Source organism: Protopterus annectens, chromosome 7.part0 (genome assembly GCF_019279795.1).
Source record: "Protopterus annectens isolate FY-2018-M chromosome 7.part0, PAN1.0, whole genome shotgun sequence".
NCBI lineage: Eukaryota > Metazoa > Chordata > Ceratodontiformes > Protopteridae > Protopterus > Protopterus annectens.
The window spans coordinates 1,583,611,016-1,583,636,384 of NC_056739.1; the positions used below are offsets into that span (position 1 = coordinate 1,583,611,016).

The following is a 25,369-nucleotide window of genomic DNA, read 5'->3' on the forward strand; positions in this document are numbered from 1 at the left end:
ATAAAACCAAACTAGGTAGAGGACTATACCCCCGCACCCCCAATGTGGGGGGCTGTGCCCCCCATCCCCCCAACTATATATACTAACTCCAGGGTTGCACTTCAGTGGGGAAAAGGGCATATACCTTTTACTTGGCTTACAGCAAATGAGTTTTAGGTGAAGTGAAGTAGACCCCTCAAGGCACGTTTATTATTCAGTTTTTTTACTTATTTATATGCTACTTCAACTTAACTGTAATTCTGATATTTATTTATTCTGCTTTTATTGCATCTTCATGTGCTTTTATGTTCTTGTCACAGTTGTACTTAACTGTATAACCTGTATATCTGGAGCTTTTCTTCCAGGCCTTTGCTGAAAAGAGGTCTTATGCTTAGCTGGATTTTCCAGGTAAACAAATGCAATAAATAAAAATTCAGGCACAGGTCAGTTAAGTAGCTGAATTAAGTTATTTAGCAAGCTGGAGTTATTAGAAATTAAATTTGTCATTACTCACATCTCCTATAATAAATGTCCATATATTTTTTTTTTGTGGTTCAAGCTGGAATTAAAGCATACCTGCAAACTGTATGGCAGGGAGGAAGATATATATATATATATATATATATATATATATATATATATATATATATATAGATTCCTGGCTGCTTCCAGGATTTCCAACTCTCAACCTGAAGATTCAGACAAAAGGTCCATTTCTCAAGTTGGAGTCATTTCTGTAGAGGCTAGAAGCTAAAGGAGCTGAAACAATGCCCTTCTGGGCCATGGCTGTATGAAAAAGGTAAGTTCTGATCTTTATGCTAGCAAGTTTATGATGAGATGAGGTATTGGAGAGAATGGGGGAGCATACACAATTTTCCACATTAATCCACTGGGATTAAACCCTTCTTCTATTCTGCTTAATGGAGAAGAACTTTGGACATATCGTGCTCATCCAAGGTGCCCCCCCCCCCAACACAGACATCCATCTGAGGGATCTTGTGATGAAGCTACACTTATAACAGGGGACTTGTGGTTTAACATGTTTTGGAGACATTTGATTCCACTGAAATGTGGCAAGGAGATGCCCCAGGTAGTGGATCACAATTTCATAATTTCTTTGCATAGGAGGTATGATTTTGTTATCTGATGTAAACAAGCAGAAGGGCATAAACTAGTGCCTGGTAGTTCAGCCTTATTAGGAATGGGTCTGATTTTCCAATGCTTCCAAGTGCCTATAAAGCTAGCAACACTGCACTCAATCCCTCATGTGATAATCAGATACCCCCTGATGTTCCTTCACATTCTTCAGACATGTCCATTGTGAGGGACTTGGTCAGAAAGAATATGGCACGTAGGATATCAAGAGGGAAGAATACTGAATGGCAGCTCTGCAGTCAATTGGACTGCACAATTCCCTGGAATACCATCACAGGATGCACAAAAATAAGCCAGAGAAAACTGGCTGCTATCAGTCACAGTGTGAGTCATGACCTTCTATTTCACTATCCAGAAGGTCAGATATTTAGCTTCCTAAGCACTCTTCAGTGAAAGGGAGTAATAGTAGTGGACAATGACCATCTCTACCACAATAAAATAAATTATTTGCATTGGGAACAGAGGACTGATAACAGCGGACATTCATGAAAAAGGCAAGGTCAAAGACAATGCTGCAAAAAGAAGAAATTTGCACCATCTGGTATACTACAAAGCTCTCCCCTTCAACATCCCCTAACTTCCAGCAGTTTACTGAAGAATGGTAGAGCACAGATAAAAACACACGTGAGCACCTATATAGGAAATTCATCATCATCAAGGCAATGAACAGACACCACCTATGGAACTCCCAATTATAGGACAATAGGCATCCATCATGTCTAAATGAACAATCCAAAAACCCTAACTTACCATCTGTATCATGTGGAGGGTGACCATATGCAGCCATGGGTAAGAATGAACTTGTTAAAGCTGCTGATATTCTCAATGGCTAGAACCCTCGATTTCTTTATCAAGGGAGGAATAGGTAGAGCCATATCCTAGCTCTTCTAAATGCACACTGTCTATGTCCACTTTGAGATCAGGAGACCTTGACTGATTAGTGACTCCTCTGAAAAACACTGGTCTAACAGAGGAGGCTTTAGTATGGTGAAAGAGCAACTGTAGATCACTAATATTTTTAATAACATCTAAGACCCATCTATAAAGGGGGTGATAACTCTCCAAATAAGGCAAAGTAATAGAACCTGCTTACAATGGGTGGACCTAGCAAGTAGTCCGGATTGCTATAAATCTGCCCAACCTGTCTCCTGAGGAGACTTCACATGTAGACCTGACTGGGGGTGGGTTGACACCACCACCCAATACTTCTGAAGACATCTCTGCTGAAGTCTAGTCTTCATGGGGAAGGGCTTCAAATAACCTATAGGATGAAGTGGATTAAGTCTGAGACGTACTTGCCTTCTCAGTAGACAACACCTTTCCTCTCATTTGACAGTCATTAATAATGCTTTCAGATGATTTCCAAAAGAAAACCTCTACCTGAAAGGGTAGACCATGAATAGCCAGTCAGAGCTCCTCATAAGAGGAGGAGTAAACCTATAACCAAGTCATCCTAAGTGGGAGCCTGACAGTCACAGCCCTTATCACAGCATCAGTACAGTCAAAGGTACAGCAAGCAGCATGGAACTGCACTGCATAAACTGTTGACAATATACTCAATGAACACACTGCACAGACTGTTGACAGTATATTCAGTGAACACACTGCATAGACTGTTGACAGCATACTCAATGAATGCACTGCAATAGACTGTTGACAGTATACTCGGTGAACACTGCATAGACTGTGGACAGTATACTTAGTGAACGCACTGTATAAACTGTTGACAGTATACTCAATGAACTACTTAAACTTTTAAGGTCAACTCCAAAGGCACAAAACTGAATTTGGCACTGCAGAATTAGTTTCTGCTGTTGTATAATTATAACATTCAGGCGACTTAATAGTGCATACTATTTTTCTGTTTATCTGTCAAGATTAAAGTGATAACTTCTAAGTAACTTAAATCACCGGAAGCAGTTCTTAGCTGCCTGATAAGCATTTCTGCAAGGTCCTTCTGTCAGGGGTGTACTAATATCATTCCAGGTGTGCTGCCTTTGTTATTTCAAAGCGTGTGTTAAATGAAAGATTTTGAATTTTCAGGTTATGGTTATTTTAGGGTATGTGTGTAAATTAGTACATCATCATTGGTATAATTATTTAATTACTAGGGAGTACTTATTTAAGGAACAGGAAATGATGTTTTTACTGTTTGAAAAAGTTTGGCATGAGCCAAACGAAAGCGCTTATGTGAATTTGTCTTGTTTTATTAAAAGCCTTGGATTACATTTGTGGACAGTATCAATTCTTGGTGGATTTTACCTCCGAGCTACTGGTCTTATCGTGCAACTGTTTTTATACTTGGTTTGTCTTTTGGTTTTGGATTTTTGCCTTTGTTATTGGATGGTACTGTGAGGAGAGTAGCATTATCCAACTCAGCATAAAATAAATCATTTTTCACTCCTTTCCTTGTCCTGATTTTACTACTCTGTACTTCCATATAACTTTATTGCTCTTTCCAGTGCCTTCCCAAAGCTATGCAATATTGACGATACTGCACTGCACATACCTGTCCACATATATAAATATATATATTCATATACAACCCATCTAGCTATTACTTTTAATTAAAACTATAAACTTGTTTAAAAAATAAGTACTTAATTTACTTCTTTGTAAATAAATAAGTACTTAATTTTTCTCTTTGCTAATAAAGGCCCTTTAGCTTCATTTTTGAGTGTTTTTTTAATTACTTGTTTACTTGCTGTCACTATGGCTAACAGTGTGTTTTTTTTCTTTCCTCAGTCCTTCTTTCCTTGTTCCTGAACTTGAATTAGTGTAATGAAAAGGCGGTATATGATGGCATAATTCATGAAGCAGGAAAGTGTGCTTTTGAGTAATGCAAGATTTTAATGTGAATGTATTTATTTGGCATTTGTTTACCAGGAAAGTCTGACTGAGTACTGCCCTTTTTCAGAAGAGACTCAGGGAGCAAAGCTCCATTATAGAGATATCATGGGTTTCATTTGTAGTCAAGTTTCATTCATGGGCAACAGTTCCATAATTCAGTCATCCTTGACAACAGTTACATCATTTACAAACAGTTTTAATTAAAAAAATAATACTTATATGGGTTGTATATGACTATATATATATATATTTATATTTGTGGGGTGGTATGTGCAGTGCAATACCATCAGTATGCATAGACTGTGAGGGTTTAAGTAAGAATATTTGCTGCTATAAAGATTTGTTCAAAATCTATGACACTGGAAGATAAGATAAAGAGTTAGAGCAGCCCAAAAAATGATGGAGGAGAGGAAAAGCAAGGAAGGAGATGAGATGATAGGAGGGGGTTATAGTTGTGATAATAGTATATTAAGTTTTGTGCAGCACAGAGTTAATGCAATTCATATAGCTATATTAGTATCAGTTCAACCAGGGGTGATGCAGGTACAGAGCCATTTATCTACTAGGTGTTGCTTCAGTTGGCATTTAAAATCTTTCAAGTTGCAAACTGTTAAGTGGACTGGGATAGTATTCCAGCTTTCAGCAATGCAATGTGAATAGTGGGAGTACCCTGAACTGTTGCTAATTATGAAGAGTAATGATTTGTCAGTGCTGTACAGAGGTCTTTCAGTGGTGTAAAGCTGAATTGATGGAGTGAAGATAGGGAAATTTTACAGGATTGTGCAGTAATTTGATGGCTGCAATTAATTTTGAGTACATCAGAGAATTATTTAGATTGAACCAGTTTAGTTGTTTTTGAGAGAGGCAGTGACGTGATCTATATTATTGATTGGTTGCAAATTTTTATACTTTATTGTAGCTTTGTTCTAGTTTGGCTGATAGAGAGAGTTGAGATTGATTACGATAGGAGAGGCATATAATACGGTGGGGAGAAGAAAAAAAAGTGGCAATGTTTTGTATAGCAGAATCAGTAAGGTAGTGTTCTACTATATAGAGGCAGCTTAACTTTTGGTGTATCTTCTTTATGGCTTGCTGAAGGTGGAGATGAAATTTCAGTTGGTGGTCTATAATCACACCTAGTAATCTGGTGTAGGATACCATTTCTGTATTGGTGTTGTTGGATAACGGTATATTAAAGGTAGCTTTTTGGGAGGATAGAGTGTTAGGGGTGAACAGTCATAGTTTAGTTTTTTTTTTTTTTTGGATTTAGGATGAGTTGTGAGTTGTCAAGCCAAGCTTCTGTGGGGAAGAGGAGGATTTCTGGGTATTTGGAGCATATGTAGCATCCTAGCAATAAATATTAGAGTAGAGTCACTGGCATATTGTACTATGGTGACCTCTCTGGATGTTTTGTTTAGAGTGTTGATAAATTAAACAGTGGTCCTAGAATGGAGCTTTGTGGGACTCCAAAAAATATAGGAAAGATTGAGGAGAAATCATCTTGCTATTTCACTGCTTGTGACCCATGTAACTAGGAAACTAGTTAAGTGTGGGGGTGATAGCCCACAGGAAGATAGTTTAGTTAAGAGCATTTCATGATTGACTGTGTGAAATGCCTTAGACAGATCCAGAAATGGGACTGAGGTTAGAAGACCTGCATTTCTACTGCATTTCTACTGTGATTTACTGTATCTGCAAACCTTAGAAGGGCAGTTGTACTGTGATTGGGTCTTAAACCATCCTGTGAGGGAGAGACATTTATGAGAATTAATATGTGCAGAATGTTGCGGTGGTGGTGCTGCGGTAGCATTGTCGCCTCACAGTAAGACACTGTCCGGTTCGATTCTCGGCTAGAGCATCTTCTGCGTGGAGACATGCATGAATGGGCGTACCTTCGTTGAAGGTTGTGCGTCAGGGCTGGTAACTCGGCACGTAAAAATCAACTACCAATCATTAGCGGTCCGGAGTTCTGCTGTGGCGACCCCTAACCGGGAAAAGCCAAAAGACACAACAATATGTGCAGAATGTTGAGAGTAAGTGTTTGAGGTAGATGTTAGAATCCATTCTAGTATGGATTCTTTTGATGTGGCCTTGTTAATTATGCTCTGTAAAAATAGCCTAAGGTTAGGAACCAGTTTATGGCTGTTGCTTGACAAACAGGCAAAAAGTAGAACAGGTTTTCTTACATTTACTGAATGTAGACAACAAAAAGCTAACAATACAAACTGGCTTACATAGTCTAATCGAATGGTCATGTAACAGGACAGTGGCCAATTTGGTAAGTGATCCACAGAATTCAAGGACTACTTCTTTAGGAGGCATGTCACAGACATTTTCCAGCACAGGGCAGGTACATATTTTCTAGGTAGAGTTAACATACAGCAAGGCTCTTCATATTAACCTTGTTCTCAGTGAAGACCTTCGCAGAGGTATGCATTGTGACTGAGCTCCTGCTATGTAAGAGAAAAAGACGATGCAATGTCCACAGGCTATTGCATAGTGACAATGTTTGCAGTGAAAACATTCACAGAGGTGTACATTGTGTACAGCTCCAGAAATGTAAGAGAAAAGGAGTGATGTAATGTTCATTGGCTATTGCACAGTGAGAATGAATTAAATTATGCATGTACTGGAACTGCAGATGCCATAAAAATGACAATAGAATGTCAGCAAAAGAACGCATTTTTAAATGCAAATATAGAAAATGCAGAGCTTTTGAACATGATCTTCAAGAGTCAGGAATGCTGTGCAGCTTGGACAAAGGTCAACCCACTAAGGAAGTTTAAAACTGGGCCAGACATAACAGACAGTTAAAGGCACAGTGTCTCAGTACTGATGAAGAAAACATCCATTTTCCAAATGTGCCTGAGGCTCTAGAGTCCTTGCCTGACAAATGTGCTGCCAAATGCTGGGGTCTCTGTGCCTTTGTCTATCTGTAGAAATGATAAAGAATTCAGTCATAGGGTAATCAGAGAAAGGGCTGAATCACCACAGGGTGATGGAAGGTCCTAGAGTCTCAAGTCAAACTTCTCTGGGTTGCAAGAAGCAGAATGTGGATACTTCTATGCTACATAAACATTACTGTAAACAGTGGATGGGTTAATCCAAAGCCTTTCTTCCTTTTTATACAAATATGGAGAGCCTCATAAATGAGGGGTTATCTGGGAAAGCAGCAGCCAAAGCTGACTTGTTATCCCTGTTTCAGAAACAGGGACCTTTGTTGCTTCAGAATGCGCTGCCAAGAAGGAATTACATGGGGGATGGAGAAGGCCTCCAGTGGCCAACTCCTAGGAAGGAAGACCTGCATCTCTCTTACAAGAGAGGTGTAAGGCTATGTCACCCCCCTAATTCTAGGTAAGGCAAATGGTCCCAAGCACACATGGAAATGTACAGTGAAAGCGGTGCTGGGGAGCAAGAAGCCTGTAGTGGCTTAGTGATAGCATTAAGAAATACTTAAAGAATAATTCTCTTTCATCTATTCTATTATCTCCTGCTTGTCACCCACCAGGTATTAAAAAGACTTCAAAGGTCTAATGCCATAATGAAAAGTGGTGGAAGAGAGCCAGTCAGGGGACTGCTCAATTTTCTGACCAGTGTGCTTGCATCAGTTCAGAAGGATTGTTGGCAAAAGGAATCAACCTCCTAGGCTTTAGCTCAGACTGAGAAATCTGCTAGAGATTTTAGAGTCTAAAAATGACAGTTGATAAAAAAATCACTAATAATATAAAAAAAAAAACAAAGAACCAGTCAATATTTAACATAAGTGCTTTCATTCCTCCTTTAGTTCAAATGGAACTTCATCAGTTTAAAGAACCACCATCGTAGCACATTGCTATTAAAAACTCAACCCACCAATCACATTTAACTTTGATATACTTGTAATCAATTCTTAAATGTGCCTTACCAACAAGTAATAAATAACCCAACATGTCCAAAATATATCTAAAACATTAAATCATGCATTTTTACCTCTATTTTTTACCTTAAATTGTGAATATAAAATTTAAAAAAATCAGCCCTGAAGTTCGGTATACTGGATAGAAATCTTATCATTTATACCAGAGGGTCGAGTAGAATTTAACAATATCTGCCAACAAACCTCCCTACACGCAAGAAAAGCTAACCAGTTATCTCCCCTCAAATTTTGATCCACCTGCACCAAAATATAAATTTAATAAAATGTTCACAATCTTTAGAACGTCTAACCAGTGCATTGACATAGTCCCTTTCCTTCAATGCGTAGATATGTTGATAAATTCTAACTTTTAAACTCTTTTCCCTACATAGAAGGTTAGACATAACAAGCACACATCTACATACATTAACCCACTGGTGTTACAGTCTTAAGTCCCTTGCACTTTCAAAACTCTAGGATAATTACCCAGTACTAAATTTGTGCCACGTTTCTTCATACCTTTCCATTGGTTTTGTATGTTTAACATCCCCTTGGTTCCCCTCATCTAAAATGTGCTTAAAGTTCCTACCCTTTTTAAAAAAAAAACAGGTTAGGGTTATTGCCTAACTTTTTGGTGAGGTCAGAAATTCTAGAATTTTCTCTCTACAAGACAGTTTAGGAATCAGGTGCATAAATGCAGGAGGGGTAGTAATCCTGGCTCCTGTATCCCATCATTCCCAAAAGTGGATATGGAGAGTTCAAATGTTCAAATGTAACTAGATTATTTACTAGGCTATAAGAAGCTTTAATACCATAAACCTATGTTGATATTTTCTACTCCACACTCACAAAGATTCATTTTTAAAGACGTTAATTAATGATGCTTTCTCACTGTAAGCAGAAGCTTACTCTGTAATCTTGGAAGACACTATATGATTCATGCATCACTTTTTTTCCCAAAAATATTTTGTCTACACAAGTTTTAGCATTATATTTCCTAATCTAATGCTATCTTGCTCACTCTCAGCAATGCAGTCTGGACATAGACTTTCATACAGAACTAGATCAGGCATTGTCTTACAAGCAGGCAAATGTCACTTATAATTAACCTAAAAGAAACAAAATATGATGAAAGTTCCTGATGCCTTTTGAACTGTGCAGGGTTTCCAACCCAATGATTTTTCTATTAAGGAATCATTATAAAATGTTTGCAACCAAAGAGCTACAGAATGTAGGACTGTAATAAGACAGCAGATCAGTGACATATGAAGTGGCACAGTCATCTCTCTGGAGTGACTGGATATGCCCATTAGAATTAAGACAGGCTACAGAATATACTCTTCTGACTTTGTTAAAGGACAATGACCAAAGTTTAAACTGTTATCTAGTAGTGTCTCTGTATATTTGGTGATAGTGTAATTTTTTATCATTTAATTATTTAATCAATAATCACAATTTATGCCCGTTTTTGCCAAGTCTCACATTAACATGAGATAATTAATACTGCAACCAATTGTTTGTGCAAATCATCTTGGAGAACTTCAGTGTCTTTTACTGAAATAATTAAGTTATCCAAACTGCAATTATAATCATATCTGGTGTTGGGACTAACTTAGAAGTCTCTCTCTCCGACCACATTCACTGCTGTTTGCACATAACTGGGATGTTGACTTTCATTAGAAAATGGGATCATTACACAAAGTGTTCTGGTACTACACCAGGGGGCTCGGTGGACACTCCCTCCAATATGTTCCATCTATTACTACCAGTCTGTGATTGTGGAGGCATGCCTTTAACTTCTCCCAGTGACTCAGAGTTGCTAGGTTGAAGGGCCGGCACTTTCTGTACTCATCAACATCTGGCTACATTTCCAAGTCCAAGCAAAGGAGTTCTTGCGGTCAGCCTGGCAGGTGATCTTGAGACTGCAGGAACACTCAGGTCATTTGTTGTACATAAGCATTAAATGCAGGGCCTTTGCAATGATGTACACCATCAGGACAAGATCCTACAACCATGTGTAGCAAAAAAGAACTGAAAGTCTTGGGTCTACACACCTTCAGATTACAAAAGGATTCTGTGATGTGTACAGATTGGGACACACAGTCTGAACAGGACCGTGCAACCAAGAAAAAACCTAGCTAGAGAGAGGATATTTAGAAGAAGAATCAACTCAGTGAAGTAGGCCACATGAAGTAAGACCAGAACAGTTCAGCAATGACAAAAGAAATGGAGACTGTGCTTGGAGGCAAACTCTACATATTATGTCTGCACTTGGGAGGACACAGTTTGAAGTCCCCGATAACACAGTTAAAGAATAAAAAGCCAGGCTCTAGACAGCCAAATTCCATTATCAGTACATGTGCTACCTGGTACAGCATTGTTTTAAAAGCACAATAACGCCAATGCACATTAAAAGGGTGCCAAGTTGAAGTGCTGACACTCCAAAGCAGATGATGTGCATTTGTGTATATATACAAAATGATTCATATGATTAAGCAAGGAACAAAAGCTGTAATTGTAAATAAACATATAATATAATCAAAACAAGAAAATGAAATTATAACAGGTAGTGTGTTCAGTTTTCATTGTACATTAAGCTCACAGAATAACAAGAAACAGCACTACCACAAGGTATATCATTAGAGTGCCTGCAAGTGCTTTTAAATGACTGGATTTCTGAAAATTTTAGCCAATTAGATAGTGCTAATAGCTGTAGTAATTACAATAGGTAAATGTAACTTTCCTGCTTTGTTTTGATCGAAAAAGTATGTTTGAAATTCAGTGTCTTTACATTCTTTTTCATTAAATGTCAGTTTATATCATCTATCAGAATATGAAGCACTTCCTTCCAATACTTCTGAATCTAGTATAACTCTAAATACTAAGGAGAAAATGCAACACTGTCAATTTGTTCCACTCACCAGACTCGCACATTATAACAGGCAGTAGGGCAGCATTTTTATTATTTTCCTCCATCAGACAGCAGTACATGGTTTGTTAATATTAAATACAGCTAATTTAAAACTAAAACCAAAGCTACTATGGACCAGCTAAAGAAGAAAATGAAAGTAGAATTTTAAGCAACAGTATTAACTATTAGATGGGACGAGAGCAGGGCAATCTTCAAAGTTCATCTATATTATAAGTGATATGCAGTTCTATTGCGTCATGCACATGTGCTAGGCCATATAACAGGAAGTATTCTCTCCACACTACAGCTGGTGCTTGTGTGCATCTGGGGGGGGGGGGGGGACAGTGAAAGGATTGAAGACCAAATAATAGAAATACATTACAGTGTTGACAGAACAACAAAATATAAAATATCAACAGAATATGTGACAGTCTGTCCTGACTAGGGGCTAAGAGTACAATTTTCTAAAAGAATACAGAACAGGCAGGAACAACCAGTACCCCACCCACCTTTCTGCTGGGGAATAGTTGCTTTCATAATGTAAACAAATTAATAAAAATGTGATTCCCTCTACTTTAATACTGCAGAAAACAGCTTCAAAGTGCACGCTTGTGTGTGACAGTGAAAGACATAGTACAGTTTACCTCATTTGTGGGTTGTAACGGCTGGGATTTCATGTCTGAAAACAGCTTCAAAGTGTATGCTTGTGTGTGGTAGTGAAAGACATAGCACACCCTTACCTCATCTGTGGGCTGTAATGGCTGGGATTCCATGTCTTGTCTCTGCTGACTTTGCTTTAGCTGATTTAAGGAAGGCTTCTGCTGTGCAGTCCCAACAGGTTTTGGTGACCAGTCATCCACAAGCCTGTGAAGATCATCAGTAAAGGTTCCTTTCTTATTGTTGTTACTGTTGTTGCTTTGAATCCGAGCCTGTGCCTGAGGTTGGGGTGCATTTTGCTGCTGGCGTTCCAAAGGAGGTATGTTGATGGCGCTGCCTGACTGTGACCCTGACAGAGATACAGAGCCAAAAATTAAGAAAAACAAGTTCCATCTCAACCATTTTGCTGCTTTCCCATTGTCAGCGTTTCTCTAGCACAATATGTTTTAAGTGAAATTATTTATTTTGGTTTTGCACAAATTTAAACATTCTCAATGCAAGAGTATTTCCTACTGATTCCAATTTATCAGGTGTATAATGAAATATATTCTTAATGTGTGTTTACTGTTACTCTGCTAAAAGTGTTTGCATGCATTTTTGAAAGATGTACAAAAAATGCAAGTGGCCTAAAAAAGTCTACTGGCTTTTAAGCTGTAGGTTATCTTTGTACATCTGACAAGCCATGGGCTACACAAATCATTTCTTAACTTATGCAGGAACTGCTGCAGTGCATGTAACATACATTTCACAAATGTATTTTGTTGTTGTTGTCTTTCGGCTTTTCCCGGTTAGGGGTCGCCACAGCGGAACTCCGGTCCACTAATGATTGGCAGTAGATTTTGATGAACACCGAGGTGCCAGCTCGACGTTCAACCTTCAACGAAGGCACGCCCATTTACGCATGTCTTTCGAACGCCCACCCAATTGCTTGTAATGGTTACTAATTAGATTGCTGTTAAATGCAAGTGTGCTTGTTCTTATTACTTGGCAGTAGCAAAGGCCACAGACCTGAAAAGACTCCCAAGGGAAACCACTGCCTGGCTTACACTACTGTTTATCTGAATTTCTATTTGTCTACCTAATGACTTAGTGCATATCACTGTTGGGTCCATGAGAAAGGAGGTGCTTGGTTGTGCTTTTGGTTGTGGGAAGATTATTAGTATTACACCAAAGTGAAGTCAAAACTTCTGCACAATAAAAAATATGGGGCCTGCATACACACACTACTGTGCTGCTAATTTTTAAAGCAGTAGAATAACTTAAATGGAGGTCCAATGCTTCTAACGATGGCTTATACAGAAGGGATAAGTCCCTCCCTCACCCATCTACTGAACTAATCAGTTTAACTACTTTCTACGAGTGTTTCCACTTTGATGATTGAGCTCATTCAACATGATTTCTAATGCTGGTTTACAGAATTCAAGGACAGCAGAAGTCCTACTCACTTGTCTACTGATTCCAGTGATATGATCCTATATGAGTGGATGGGAAACCATAAATTTGTCCCAGGGGTTCCACCTTTGTCCCCTCATTGACAGGGGCGACAGGTGCTGACTGAGGTTACTTTCTTTTTTTTGGGATAAACTCTTGGCTAGGCTTGCAAGGGCCCCAGGGCCATTAGCCTAGTAACATCCTATGATCACAATGATATAGGATGAAGAAGTCAATGCACTTAGCACACAATTGGAAAGAAATGTACTACTCTTTCCTAACGTGAAGATAAAAGTCAAATGGTACAAGGCAAACATTACTGTTTCAGGGAAAAACATCACCAGTCACCAAGACAAGATCCTGTGACAGGTGGCTGATGTTAAAATTCACATACCAAGACAACAAAGATGATACCTCTTCTGCTTTGAGGGAGTTAAAGCATAAAGCCCTGAATGTCCTGAAAAGGGGGGGGGGCACAGTGACTATAGTAGATCCTGGGTGTTTTAAGCCCTATCTTTGTAGAAGTGGGATGCCCTGATGGTTCTAAAACCACACTTTTGTACCGAGTAATGTGTGTCCTTTAGGATTGTGGTGTTACTGTACAGTCTCAAAGGACCAAAGGCAATATTCTAAAGTTGAATGAATGAGGATCCTGTATATAACATATAAAATGGAGGAAGGCGTACTTGACTTTAAAGGTTATAGAAGAATTTCCTTAATGGGAAGTGTCAGCAACTCAACAGGTGACACACCCACACACATCCCTTTTGTGTTGGAAGATCAGAGGGCTGTGGGTTCTGTTCATACTTCAGATGACTGGATTCATTTTCAGATGCTGACATGACAATACAGCATTAAGGGATGCTATACTCCAGTCTGCTGTCCTTCCGAAGAGATGCTAAATGGAAGTCTCATCTGCCTGAGCTGGTGGTTAGTCAGGTGGATGTAAAAGATCCCAAGCCACTTGTTGAAAAGAGCAGGGGTAGCTTTATTGATGCCTGGCAGTTAGAGTTTGGAATTAAAGCTATGAGCTGTTAACAATATAATTCCTGTGATCAGGGTTTGATTCCCACAGCCTTCACTGCTTAATGTGTGATCTTGAGCAAATCACTGAATCAGACATTGTTTTAGGGCAAATGAGAAATTGGTTCCCCAAGGGTGATTTAGACCTCAAACATAATAAGTAAACAAGGATGTGCAGTACTGGAACTTACACAGCTAAACATTCTGCTGTAGGAGAATCACAGAGACTGCAAAGCAATTCATGTCCAAGTGAAGGGAATGCAACATATTTTACATTGGGGCTGACTGAGTCAATTACTACATGAGTTACAAAAAAAGCAAAAGTTTCAGTTATAATCCGTACTACTGCTAAAAGTTGCAGCAGATTTTAACACTTACTAAAAACTAACAAATGCATTTCTTGTAAGAAGTAGACATCCCCAGCAACATTCAGTACATAGTTCCTGTTGTCAAACTCTCAAGATTCCCTTGTGCTCTCTGATTTCCAGTTGTTCATTGCTGGTTTGCAGTTTGGATGTGGAAAACAGTCTCACTGTACAGCGGTCAACTGACATTGTTTCTCGATTTTTATTTTGTATGAACTTGGATTTCCTTTATCAAATAACTAGTCCTTGTCAAGAGCTTTTTCCCCCTCTTATTTTACTGCAGGGTCACTTTTTCTTATTTTCTCAGTGTTAGTGTTAAGCCTCCACTTGGCCTTTTACCAGCCTCAAAATGCCACATCTCTTGTTATATAAGTGGACCTTGGGCATCCAGTCACCCACCAGTGACCATCTGTTGTGGGGTTAATAGGGACATCCAACAATGCCAAAAAAGATAAACTGTTAGGTCATATGATGAAAGACGTCTTCACCGCAGAGCCACAGCAAGGCTTCTCAGGTACAGTGATGTCCACTGCTTAAATCAACAGAAACTTGGATTCGACTACCAATGCACTCCTTTCTTCAGAGTCATCCCATCTTTACTGTCCAGGACACTCCTCTTTAATGCCCATCACCTCAGGCAGCACAATCCATTCTGGTAACCAGGTCTCCCAATGTCTGGTTTTCTTCTGATGCTCTCTATCTACATCCAAGGAGAGTGCTCCAGCACTACTCTATCTGTGGGAAGTCTTCCTGGAGAAAAGCAGAGGATGAAGTATTTTCTTTGATGAAGCCCTGTTGTGGGTATGCAGTTCAGACACCAGAGCAGAAGGGATACTCCCGCAGATCCTTTCACCCCCCCCCCCACATATTGATTTGAAATAATCATCATAGGATGTGTGGGAGGTGAGAGAAGACTGGCTGGCAGTTATGTCACCTGATACATGGGAATGAAGGCATAAGATTCTGTCTTCTCAGTTGACCTCCCCTGATCACCTATGTAATCAGCCACCATCTCCCTAATGCTGGTCACCTGCATGATGATGGGCCACATGACAGCTTTCAGGATACTTTCAATGGCACAGATTTTGTTGGTTTATCTTAGGCTGTTAGCACAGATGTCACTAACACCATGATACTCAGCATCCATTACTCAGACAATACTGTAGGGACCAACCTTTTCCATGGCTTATGCCCAGGATCCTTACCCAGCACAACACAGCAACACTCCTGGTGCTTATTCCCCTCCATGTATCCTTTGGTATTGGCTGTTGCCCCTCTTAGTGACAGTATACTTCTCAATGATGGTGGCCTACCCCCTGGCATTTCTGGAGTCTGGACTTGTTCTTGGACTGGAGTTGCTGCAGCCTAGTGCCTATTCTCTTCCTCCTCCTTTCTTTTTCTCTGTGGTGACTTGACTGACAAGTGGCTATAGCCAGCAGCCAGCAACTCCAAACAGAAGGCCAGAGGGCTGAAGGGGATTTTGGGAATTCAACAACATGTAATGCCTAGAAAAGGTATATGTGTCAGACAGTTCTAGTGCCTGTAGCATGTACTCCTGAACACTGCTGAGAATGTCACATTCAGACGTAAACATTTCAAAACATATAATGCAACACTTTAGGAGGCAGCAGCAGCTATGCATTAGATGAGGAAAAACAAGGACGACGACCTTGACGGCTGTCCCCCTTTAGTAACACTATTTTGCATAGATGCTGTAGAATGTCACAGAGGACATACATCTGAATTGGTGAAATATTGTGAGATAGCAAGATGAAAACATCAGTTCAGCAGTTGTTGCCTCAGTTTGCTTGAAGAATGACAGGAGGGATTGCTTCACCTGATGGGTTAAATAATGGGCTTTTGATATTTACTGGGGGCTGCTATTAGCCTAACATGGAACAATATGTATTATTTACAACAATTTTTTTCTTAAAATATTAAAATGTATTATTCACTACAAATATGTTGCATTATGTAATCCAAGCTTCATGTCTGATAGCCTAAGAATATATTTCTCTCTCTTCTGGATACTGTAATGTAAAGAATATTCTTCTTTAGTTTTGCAGATTTGCTGTTCTTTTTAGATGAATGCAATCTGCTGCCCTTAAACATTTTGTACTGTGATGTGTACAACCTGTGCCTTTGCACTGTACAGCAGACTGCTGAATTTTATAAATTATTAGCAATGCATTTAAATAAAATGAACAGCTTTGACCATGAAGGACCAGCAGCAGCAAAATGGTTATAGATTACACATATCTTAGATGAGTATTTTCAGATTCTTTAAATGAAATAGCATATTCTCTAAAGCTGATACAATGAACACGGTATAAAATAATGCAGTTACCTCACAATGTGCTTCTCAGAAACTGAAGTTCATGCAGTTCAGACTAAATAGGATGTGTGTTCACTAATGATATGCACATTTTATGTATAATAAACATGATTCGCAACTGTCACATTTATGTTTATGAGCCAGACGTGATGCAGCTCATGCTGAAAATGGATAAAATACAGAAAAAAATGGGATAGTTACTACTACTGCGGTGTTTGCCTAGACAAAGTCGTTTCAAAGCTGACCCTACAAAGTAAAACAATGTACAGTTAGACCAAATTACACAACGGTTAAGACAAACATGCTAATTTTAGGCAACTGAAAATCACAGAAAAAAAGAGTTAGGAATAGGGAGAATTAGCAGTTTAGTCAAGATGGGAAGAAACAGTAACTGTGCACCTGTAAAACTCAAAGTATACAATCATCCTCATTATAGAAAAAATATGTGCTCATCAATATAATTTTTTTAAATTTGTTTTACTTTAAATCATCTACACTTCTAAATGAAAATAATCTAAGTCTGGCTGTCTGTAGACTCTCCACCACCACTATACTGCCAACAAATATAATAAAGATACATTGTTCTGTAGGTCTGAGGCCATTTTATTAACAGGAAACACTTGATGCAGCACTCCTAAGAAGTATTTTTTACTTCCTCTCATAAAAACATATTACTGTTATTAACAGGCTAGGGATTTACCTATTTACCTGTTTAAATTGATAAAATTACAGCATTTACACACATGTTGCAATTGTTTAGGTGATTCAATTTTTTTTACCAAATTTCTTAAAATCTGTGGCTAATGCAGATGCCAAGGAGGAGGAATAAAACACTGAATTCAAAGTTGTGTGTGTCACAGTGAAATGTGCAAGCGTGGTGTAGTGTTATTGCAACTGAGGTACAGCTGTCATTTCACACATGGTTCACAGTAATAAAATACAATTAAAATGCCTTCTGTTAGATTTATCTAGCAGATGTAATGAAACTTTCAAAGATTTATCCAGTCCTTAGTGTAACAAAAGGCTACATCCCTGATTAAAAACAAATAAATCTGACAGGCATAGGTAGAAAAACACTGAAAGACGATGCTGAAAATGTAAGGAGGACAATACAACATATAGAAATTAAATCCAGAACCAGGTTTGGAGAAAATCCATATGAAATATATTATAAAGAAAGTAATGCCTGTTGCTTCACAAAGTTCACAGAAAGCTATGAAAAGTCAAGCTTACACACTTTGAATTTTGTGTGTGTGTGTGTGTGTGTGTGTGTGTGTGTGTGTGTGTGTGTGTGTGTGTGTGTGTGTGTTATATCTGTCAACTGTCCAGATTTTCACCTCATATATTTGGTCTGTTTCTCATAAAAGTTTGATTTTCTGGCAAATTATTGGCAAATCACTGAGGATTGAAGCCAGTAAATAATGATAGACATTTGAGTTTCAGACTGCATACCGATTTAAAAATTCACACTAATGGAAATATTGTTATCCTATCAACTTTCTAAGTTTGCTAGAGCAATATTTAAAAAGTTTTCTTATTTTTGGGCCTTTATTCCCTCATTATTTATGGCTCTGTCCAGATGTCTTCTTTAAGAGGTTGAGAAGTATGGTGTATATGCGTGTGTGCTACCCACCTCACCACATACAGATCTGCTTTTAAGGCACTTAGCTTAGTTACTATGTCAAAATGTTTGTATATATGTACACAAAATGTTTATTCACAAACACACCTAAAAGGTCACATTCCATGCACATCCCTGATGATTCACTGAGTAGAAAGTGAAATAAATTATGACCACAGTAATGTTATTCAACTTGCTGGTCACAGAAATACACTGTTCCTAGAAAAGCCATATAGTGAAAATGTCTGCCCTGTACTTTCCCACAGCCTGATGTTAGATTGAGATGAAAGTGATTGGAAGGATGCCTGCAGTAATAGATTTTAACTTGGTGCTGTAAGAATTGTATAGACAATATGTCTCCACATCCCACATACAAGAGACAACTAGCTTTTGTGTATACTTCTGATGCTTAATTTTGAGGAATGTAAAAGAACCAAAGGCAAAAATTACAGCTTGGAAATTAAAAAAATGTTTGTTCTATCAAACAAACTTTGGTTATAACAGAATACATTTTTTTATTTTATTTCAAAGTTGTTGTTTGTGCCTTTCAGTGACTGGAATTGTTGTTATGGCTAAAAGAAACAAAGATCACAGTAATGTATTTCAGTTAATTTCTTACAGAATGTATACCACCTCTTCACAAGTTATATAATGACTATTTAACTGTTATCATATCTGCCCTTTGCATTCACACAACCTCTAGCCCTCCACCCACAGAGGCATTCACCTTCGGTATACCCCTCTTGTGTTAGATTGGGTCAAATAGCAACAGTTAAAGTATTTCAGCTTGTTGCTGTCAGGCATATATACTGTATGCCTCCTCAAGACTATCCCTAATGCTTTACTCTAATAAAGAGAAGGAACAAATGGTTCTTTGATGCATTTCAGCTTGTTGCTGTTAATTGCATATATACAATATGCCTCCACCTCCACCCTCAAAATGTAGTCACCTTCTTTGTATCCCTCTGGTGACAGTTTGGGATGAAAGTGAAAGAATGGCCACAACAATGCATTTCAGCTTTTTACTATATGATGTAGCATGCAGCATATCTCCTGACCTCCTCTACAGACCCAAAAGACAGCCACCTCCTATATACACCTCTGATGTGACTGTGAGAAAAGTAAAAGAAACAATGACCACAGTATTGCAGTTAAGCTTGTTCTCAAATGCATGCATTGCTCTACCAAACCAGAATCAAATGTTCTCATAAAGCCTGCCAAATCAACCAAGAGCAGTGATCACAGATTTTCTTCCACTCTTACTCTGACTCATCTGCATCTTGGTATCAATGGCAAGGTGCACTAAAAGGGATCAAAGGAACAGATGGAGAAAGATATCACTATTATACACACTAAGAAAAAAACAGAAACACTTGACACTCATTGTAGCTTTGACAATGGAGAGATGCATGGAAGTGAGAGTTACTCCATGCATATCAATGTGTATGCCAAAGATGGAGAAAGAGGACAGGACATTATCTTAAGAATGCTCACAAAGACTTTGCTGCAGGCCAGACAAATGCAGGGTACATACAGTACTGAAATACATGTCTGTTAATGGTAAGACTCTTCTTAACCCACAAAACACTTAAATGTATAAATTGCAATAAATGCAACAGTGACATGAACATTTGAAAATGCGTTGTTTAAAAAAATACAAAACTCTCCAGTCTTGAGAATCCCACATGCATATACTATTGGAACATATATAATTCCTGCTGGATGCCCAGCTCAGATGTTATTTCTCATGGAGTTCACTTCCTTTCATTAGCAAATCCTTACAGTTTCTTCCCTGGGATAGGTCATTCATGTAACTCAAATACAGTTGAGTGGCAGACTTCATCTTATTGTTTGATGAAACCCAAAGTCAATATGATGTGGCATTTATCCTTACCCAATATGCAGTAACCTCAGGATTTGTTACAATATTTAGTTAGATGTTCTCCATATTACTGTAGCCACTTGTTTTCATTGCTACATCCTTCCAGTTTCTGCCTGAAAGTAGGTTATTTACATCATGCAAATTCAATTTCAAGGTATGTTTTATTTTATTTTTCTAATGAAACTCCTGGTCACTGTGATGAGTTATTTCTCATATCCCAGCCTGCCATGACCTCAAAGATGCAACCCTCAAACACAAACAATAATGTTTATTTCTATATTAAGCTAATGACTGCTGAGAGCCTTAGGCTGTTAGTGCTCTGTGCATGTCAAATTAGCATGGGTAGCAGCTACTCTCATGGTGTGGAAAATTCAGAGACACAGGTAGTACAACCATGCAATGGTCAAAATAGCTAATGGCTGCATAGTGACATGTAAATGAAGAGCACATATAAATAACCCACACAGAATATGCAAATAAAGGAAGCAAAATAGCTAAGCTGACTCAAATGTGTAAAAGATCAGTGCATACCCATTTTGAATGCCAACATTTAGGGTGTAACTGATGGGACCCATGCTTGGAATAGCAGCATTCAGTAATGCTGCAGCACATACTGGGAGCTGCCATTGTAGACAATGTTTGCAATGCTAGTAGTCCCAGCTATTGCACTAAAACCACCAAGTCACACACCAACAGACTGTGGTCCATTTCTGAGTAGGAAAGGACTTAGATGAAATGTGTTGCCCATGGATCTATATTATATGATGAAAACCTTAAACTATTGAACACCTAAAGGTCGATCATGAAATATCGAACACTTAACATCAAAATCGGCCATTTCTACATAGGGAAACAATGCCGTTGACTAAATTAAAAAAAAAAGTTTTAAACAGAAATGAAGTAGGGGGCTTTGCCCCCCACGCCACCCAATGTGCGGGGCTGTGCCCCCCACCCCCTAACTAAATATACCAACTCCGAGATCACTCTATAGCAGAAAAAGAACAAGAGCTGTATAATGGCCAAATGACTCATTTCCCTGTGTGGAAATTGAGGTTCACAATTATCAGACTTTGACATTTATGATTGACCTTTAGGTGTTCGATAATCTAAGGTTTTGATCATGTAATAGGGAACCATTGCCCACAAGTTGAATGGCTGGGGATGCATAGTATGCCCACTAATGTGGGCATAAAAATGTATTTAACATTAGCCTTTTAGGTGCAGGGACCTTCCAGCAACTGACAGGGGATATGTTACGTCACAGGTGTCAACTGCAGGGATCCTAAATCAGTTCTTCAACATAATGCTACATGTGAAGCAGCATATCTGGTTGCACCCAGGACAGCAGAAGTAGAGAGCTAAACCATTGCAGTCCTTTTATGGCATGCCTCATTGCCTTGAAGTTCTAGGAGTCATAGATTATACCCATGTTATCAAGACTCCATATGGTCTAGATGACTGGCAAATGATTAACAGGAAGGGCCTCCCTTTCCCTGAACAATGTGGTCTGTAATACCTACTGCATTATTTATAATATGCACGACTTAGGCAATTCACATATCTGTCACATGTCTGACCTATATTAATGGTTCATGCAAAGGGACTTTGCACAGAGTCATCTCATAGGTAAATGCACATACATGCCAGATAAGACAGGCCAATGCAGACATGTAACATGCATGCAGAGGAAAGGGTACATACAAAATGTTGTTTGTCACCAGTAATGTTTAACATGTCTTTTGAGCCCTGGTTTATTACCCCAAGTACTGAACCCTAAGACAACCAGGAAGTTGGCTATAACACAGCCCAAGAGGAAAGATGAAAAGTAATGCAGTGGACATTCAGATGAGTAAATGGACACTTCCAATGCTTAGACACCCTAGAAAAGCCATTTCAATATAGTCAAGACGTACGCAGCAAGATATGTGTGCGCGCGCCATGGTCAACAACGTGGTATTGTGTAAACAAATGGAGTAGTAGATGAACATCATGGCAGGGCTTGCCATATATTTAAGGCAGCAGACTACCGAGTAAAAATAATGAATGTTCAACGACAGTATCACAACTGAGGAAGACATGGTTCTAACATACACCAGTAGAGGCAAAAGGGTAGTTCTGTTCTACAACTATGGACAACATACAGTGGATACAAAAAGTGTACACACCCTGTTAAAATGCCAGGTTTTTGTGATATAAAAAAAATGAGACCACAATAAATTATTTCAAAACTTTTCCCACCTTTAATGTGCGATATAACCTGTACAATTCAATCGAAAACCAAACAAATATGTTAGGGGAAAAATATAAAAAATAAAAAACATACAATAAGCTGGTTACATAAGTGTGCACACCCTTAAACTAACACTTTGTTGAAGCACCTTTTGATTTAGTCACAGCGATTAGTCTTCTTGGGTAGGAGCCTATCAGTATGGCACATCTTGACTTGGCAATATTTGCCCACTCTTCCTTGCAAAAGTGCTCCAAATCTGTCAGATTGCGCGGGTATCTCTTGTGCACAGCCCTCTTTAGGTCACCCCACAGTTGTTGTATTGGATTTAGGTCTGGGCTCTGGCTGGACCATTCCAAAACTTTAATTTCCTAATAGTGAACTCATTCTTTTGTTGATTTAGATGTATGCTTGGGGTCATTGTCATGTTGAAAGGTGAAATTCCTCTTCTATCTTCAGCTTTCTAGCAGACACCTGAAGGTTTTGGGCCAAAAGTGACTGGCATTTGGAACTGTTCATAATTCCCTCCACCTTGACTAAAGCACCAGTTTCAGCTGAAGAAAAGCAACCTCAAAGCATGATACTGCCACCACCATGCTTCACTGTGGGGATGGTGTTCTTTTGGGGATGCGAAGTGTTGTTTTTGCACCAAACAAACCTTTTGGAATTGTGGCCAAAAAGTTCAACCTGGGTCTTATCAGACCATAACACATTTTCTCATATGCTTTTGAGAGACGTGATGTATTGTTTTGCAAATTTTAGCTGGGCCTGGATGTTTTTCTGTGTAAGAAAAGGCTGCTGTGTTGCAACCCTACCCCACATCCCAGACATATTGAGAATACGGGAGATTTTTGTCACATGTAGTACACAACCAGTACTTGCCAGAAATTCCTGAAGCTCCTTTAGTGTTGCTGTAGGTCTCTTGGCAGCCTCCCTGACAAGTTTTCATCTTGTCTTTTCATCAATTTTGCAGGGATGTCCAGTTCTTTGCAACATCACTGTTGTCCCATATTTTCTCCACTTTTTGATGACTGTCTTCACTGCGTTCCATGGTATATCTAATGCTGTGGAAAATTTTGTACCCTTCTCCTGACTGATACCTTTCAACAATGAGATCCCTTTGATGCTTTGTAAGCTCTCTGTGAACCATGGCTTTTGCTGTAGCAGGCAACTGAGTAAATATCAAGAAAATCCTACTAGGACAGCTGAACATTATTTCAGATTAATCACAGTCTCTTTAATTGATGGCAGGTGTGTACCCAAGAAGACTGAATGCTGTAATTAAATCAAAAGGTGCTTCAACAAAGTATTAGTTTAAGGATGTGTACCCTTACACAACCAGTTTATTGCAAGTTTTTTTATTATTTTCCCTAACAGATTTGTTTTTCAATTGAACTGTACAGGTTATTGGTCAAATTAAAGGTGTGAAAAGTTTTGAAATGATTTAATGTGGTCTAATTTTTTTAAATCACAAAAACCTGGCATTTTAACAGGGGTGTGTATACTTTTTATATCCACTGTAGAATGAAATGGTACATGCGTTACCATGCTCAGCCTATACAGAACAGTGCTTGGACTGGCACTGCTGTGCATCAAACTTCACCATTTACACACAGAGTATGGGTGGGCAGGGCACAGTTATCTCTTGCCCAGGTTGGGGGAACACAATGAACAATGACAGGTGACTGCAATGTTGTAATGTAAGGAAGGGTTACAAAGAGGTGCACACAGCAGCCACATACCCTGGTGATTTATGGGGTACCAGGGATCACCTCCATCAGTGGGGCTATGCTGCCACAACATTACTGTTAGAATGCAGAGTCAGGATTCAATCCAGTTTGTGGCAAACAATGGAAAGGCTCAAATGATGGACCCATGCATATGCACCCTGAGGATGTATCCCTCATGATGAGATGGAGAAGCAGCAACACCCACAACCAGGAGTGGCATGCCATGAACCCACAAGCAACAATTCTGCCTTCTCATCAATAATCTGTGTAGTTTGACTTGGGATGGCCTGTGCCTAACCACTTTGCTTTTGGACTCTCCTTTGGCGATGAACTGCATAGACTATTAGGACAAACTGAATGGCAGTTACAGTGTGTCTCGAGGATGCATGTATCGAGATAATGCTTGCCATCAGCACCTTCAGCAGCAGAGTGTGTGTGCGTGCATGCTTTCTATCCCTATACTCCAGGTACTCTGCAGTTGGGACATTTCCTCCCACAAATCATCGAGCATACTGAGAATCTCCGTAATGCTGGGGTAGCAGTCATCCGAGCCAAGATTACTGGCCTGCACATCCTCTACATAATTCCAACAGTTACTGCCATATCATGGCAGTGCCCCCCCATGTCTCTATAGTAAATGTAACAACTCGCAGGGTTATGTACGGAGAGGGTTAAGGTCAGTTGTCTGGCTGGTGCAGGAATTCACCACATCATACATGCTCTCACGTCTTTGCTCTACAAGTTCAAACAAAACACAATCATAGTACACATGGGTGTAAATGACTTGAGATGCACCTCTCTGGTCTGCATGAAGAGACACATGATGGAGCTCTCAGAATGTGTGCCTAAGACAAGTATGAACATAGCCTTGAGCAGCACTGTACCATAACCAGGACCGATGCAAACAAAATATCACAAAGTTCAACAACTGTCTTGGTGTCTGGTGTCATACTAAGGGGATACAACATATATCAGCCTAGAAGGACATGGAAGACAGGCCTAACTGCTTTGCCAAGGATGGCCTGCACCTGTACCTCACCCAAGGCTTTTGGATATTGGCTAAATCCTTGTCTACCCCCATAGTGTATTTTTAGCAATATTAGTCATACTTAACATTTCCAACATAACAAAACAGAATCAGGATATCATAAACATAATGCTGCTCCATATTAGGGGGCTTAAACTCTACTCCTTACAAGTAGTGCATAGCCTGGAAAAAATTGATACATGCATTGTCACAGAGACCTGGTTCAAAATCCATGACAGCACTTCATCAGTGCAGGTTTTTAAAGCTTACCACATGTGTGG

At 39.1% G+C, this 25,369-nt stretch overlaps 1 protein-coding gene across 9 annotated transcripts in view; it reads right to left on the minus strand.

Moving 5' to 3' along the window:
• WNK2 (WNK lysine deficient protein kinase 2) overlaps positions 1 to 25,369 on the minus strand; it is a 2,812,908-nt gene that overhangs the window by 176,916 nt on the left and 2,610,623 nt on the right. For 7 of the 9 annotated variants that reach the window (XM_044078133.1, XM_044078139.1, XM_044078132.1 and 4 more), the window contains 2 exons: positions 16,803 to 16,847; positions 11,531 to 11,796 (listed from right to left, as the gene is read on the minus strand). In XM_044078133.1, coding sequence (XP_043934068.1) covers positions 11,531 to 11,796; positions 16,803 to 16,847 — 311 coding nt within the window. The remainder of the gene's footprint in view (positions 1 to 11,530; positions 11,797 to 16,802; positions 16,848 to 25,369) is intronic. The other 2 variants (XM_044078134.1, XM_044078138.1) reach the window with 1 other exon arrangement.